Source organism: Vulpes lagopus, chromosome 7 (genome assembly GCF_018345385.1).
Source record: "Vulpes lagopus strain Blue_001 chromosome 7, ASM1834538v1, whole genome shotgun sequence".
NCBI lineage: Eukaryota > Metazoa > Chordata > Mammalia > Carnivora > Canidae > Vulpes > Vulpes lagopus.
In genome coordinates, this window is record NC_054830.1 from 6566293 (window position 1) to 6568456 (window position 2164).

General features: G+C 44.7%; 1 protein-coding gene across 1 annotated transcript; it reads right to left on the minus strand.

The window, feature by feature from the left end:
- Window positions 1-322: 322 nt before the first annotated feature.
- LOC121495045 (olfactory receptor 7G1-like) lies at window positions 323-1276 on the minus strand. Its single transcript, XM_041762346.1, has one exon. The coding sequence runs from the start codon at window positions 1274-1276 to the stop codon at window positions 323-325; it is 954 nt and encodes a 317-aa protein (XP_041618280.1).
- Between the last annotated feature and the right edge of the window lie 888 nt (window positions 1277-2164).

Below are 2164 nucleotides of genomic sequence, written 5' to 3' on the forward strand. Positions count from 1 at the left end.
ACAAGAGACTTCAATACATCACTTTCAACAATGCTTAGTGCCCCTGGATAGATAAAAAAGAAAGAGTGAACTTGAAAAACATAATAAACAAACAAAACCTAACAGCTATCTGTGAACACTCCATCCAACAACGGTAGAAAATGCACTCTTCTCCGGAGCATTTGGGACATTGCCCTGGATAGATCATGTGTTAGGCCACAAAGCAAGTTTCAATAAATTTTAAAATATTGAAATCGTGCAAAGTATCTTTTCTGATCACCATGGTGTGAAGATAGAAATCAGTAACTGAAGGACAAATGGAAAATGTGCAAATATGTGGAAATTAAACAACACATTCCTGAAAAAACAATGGTATCTTACTCATGAGCTTCCTCAAGGCTCCTTTCATGTCCCTGTTCCTCAGGCTGTAGATGAAGGGGTTCATCATTTGGGGGACAATAGTGTACATCACTGAAACCACTGCAGTGTTTCTGGAAGAGCTAGTAAGAGCAGAACTAATGTACACCCCCAAACCGGTCCCATAGAACAAGGACACAACTGACAGGTGAGACCCACAGGTGGAAAAAACTTTATACTTTCCACATGCTGATGGCATTCTCAAAACAGAAGACACTATCTGGGTGTAGGAGAAAATGATTCCACACACAGGGATACCACCAAATATGCTAGTTGCAAAATATATCAGGATGTTATTGATGAGGGTGTCAGAACATGCAAGTTTGATGACCTGAACAACTTCACAGAAGAAGAGAGGGATTTCAAGGTCTGTGCAGAAGGACAGTTGCAACACCATCAGACTGTGCATCAGGGCATCCACAATGTTAATGCACAAAGAGAGTAGAATCAAGAGGCCGCAGAGGTGGTAGTTCATGATGACTGTGTACCTCAGTGGATGACAGATGGCCACATAGCGGTCATAGGCCATTACTGAAAGAAGGAAACTTTCCAAACTAGCAAAAACCAGGATAAAGTAGATCTGTGTGAGGCAGCCTGTGTAAGTGATGCTCTGATCCTCTGCTTGGATGTTCACCAGCATCTTTGGGATGGTGGTTGTGCTTAAGCAGATGTCAGTAAAGGACAAGTTGGAGAGGAAGAAGTACATGGGGGTGTGGAGGTGGGAGTCACAGATGACAGCCAGGATGATGAGCAGGTTTCCCAGGATGGTGACCAGGTATATGGACAGGAACAGAACAAAGAGGAGGGGCTTCAGTTCTGGATCCTCTGTCACTTCCATTAGAAGGAATTCTGAAACCCCTGTGTTGTTTCCGAGTCCCATGTTGTGGATGGATCTGATGGAGAAGGTGAAGTGACAACACAGTCAAATGTGTGTTTTCTAGGCCAGCAGGAGGAGCATCATGAGAGACAAACACTGTCTTAGGATGGGACAGAGACTAATAGAGAAGGATAAGAAATGAAAGACTTCTGAAGGCATATTATCCTGTACCATTACCAAAAACCTGAAGCTGATACAGCAGAGTGTCATCCCTTATTAATTTCCACAAGGGTTGCCAGGTGGCCATTTCTTAATATTGTACTATCTATAGTGTTCTGATTATTTGAAACATTTGGTAATTTTATAAAGAAACAGATTGGGGAGGCAGCTGAAGATGCTGTCTGGATGCCCAAGCAACTGAGGTAATACGTAAGTATGCCAAGAGCCAGGAATGGGAAGATAAAGTGAACTTTGACAAATTTTTTCTGCCCTCTCACCTCCACAAAATTGTAAGTAAATGTCAGAGACTTGTCTAACAGTCATCCCATTTTTTTTTTATTCCAGATCTTCTATTTTTAAAGGCTTCAAAATTCCAGAGAGCAAAGAACCCTGTGAGGCGAGCTACAGATCACAAGGCCTCTTCCCCAGTGGAAGAAAGAATAGTTGGAAAAGCTTCCAGCAGTTGCCCGGTTGGAGCAACAGGGTACATACGTGAGGTACCTCAAACATGCATCTGGACGTCTGCTGAGGTCAGGGACGGGGGTCGAGGTAGCTCAGAGCTGGGCCTGAACCTCTTAAACGTTGGAGTGGGGTCTCCTGAAGAAGCCCCGGTCCACTCAGGAAGGGAAAGCCTGCCGGAGGGAACAGGGCCTGCCTCACGTCTGCAGGTGTGGAGGCTTCTCCAGCTCCCAGGCTGGAGTCAGAGGCCCTGGGAGTCATCCAGGGCTGAGC

What these genes read in the sequence shown, in the direction of transcription:
- LOC121495045 (XM_041762346.1), bottom strand. Translation starts at nt 1,276, where the DNA reads ATGGGACTCGGAAACAACACAGGGGTTTCAGAATTCCTTCTAATGGAA.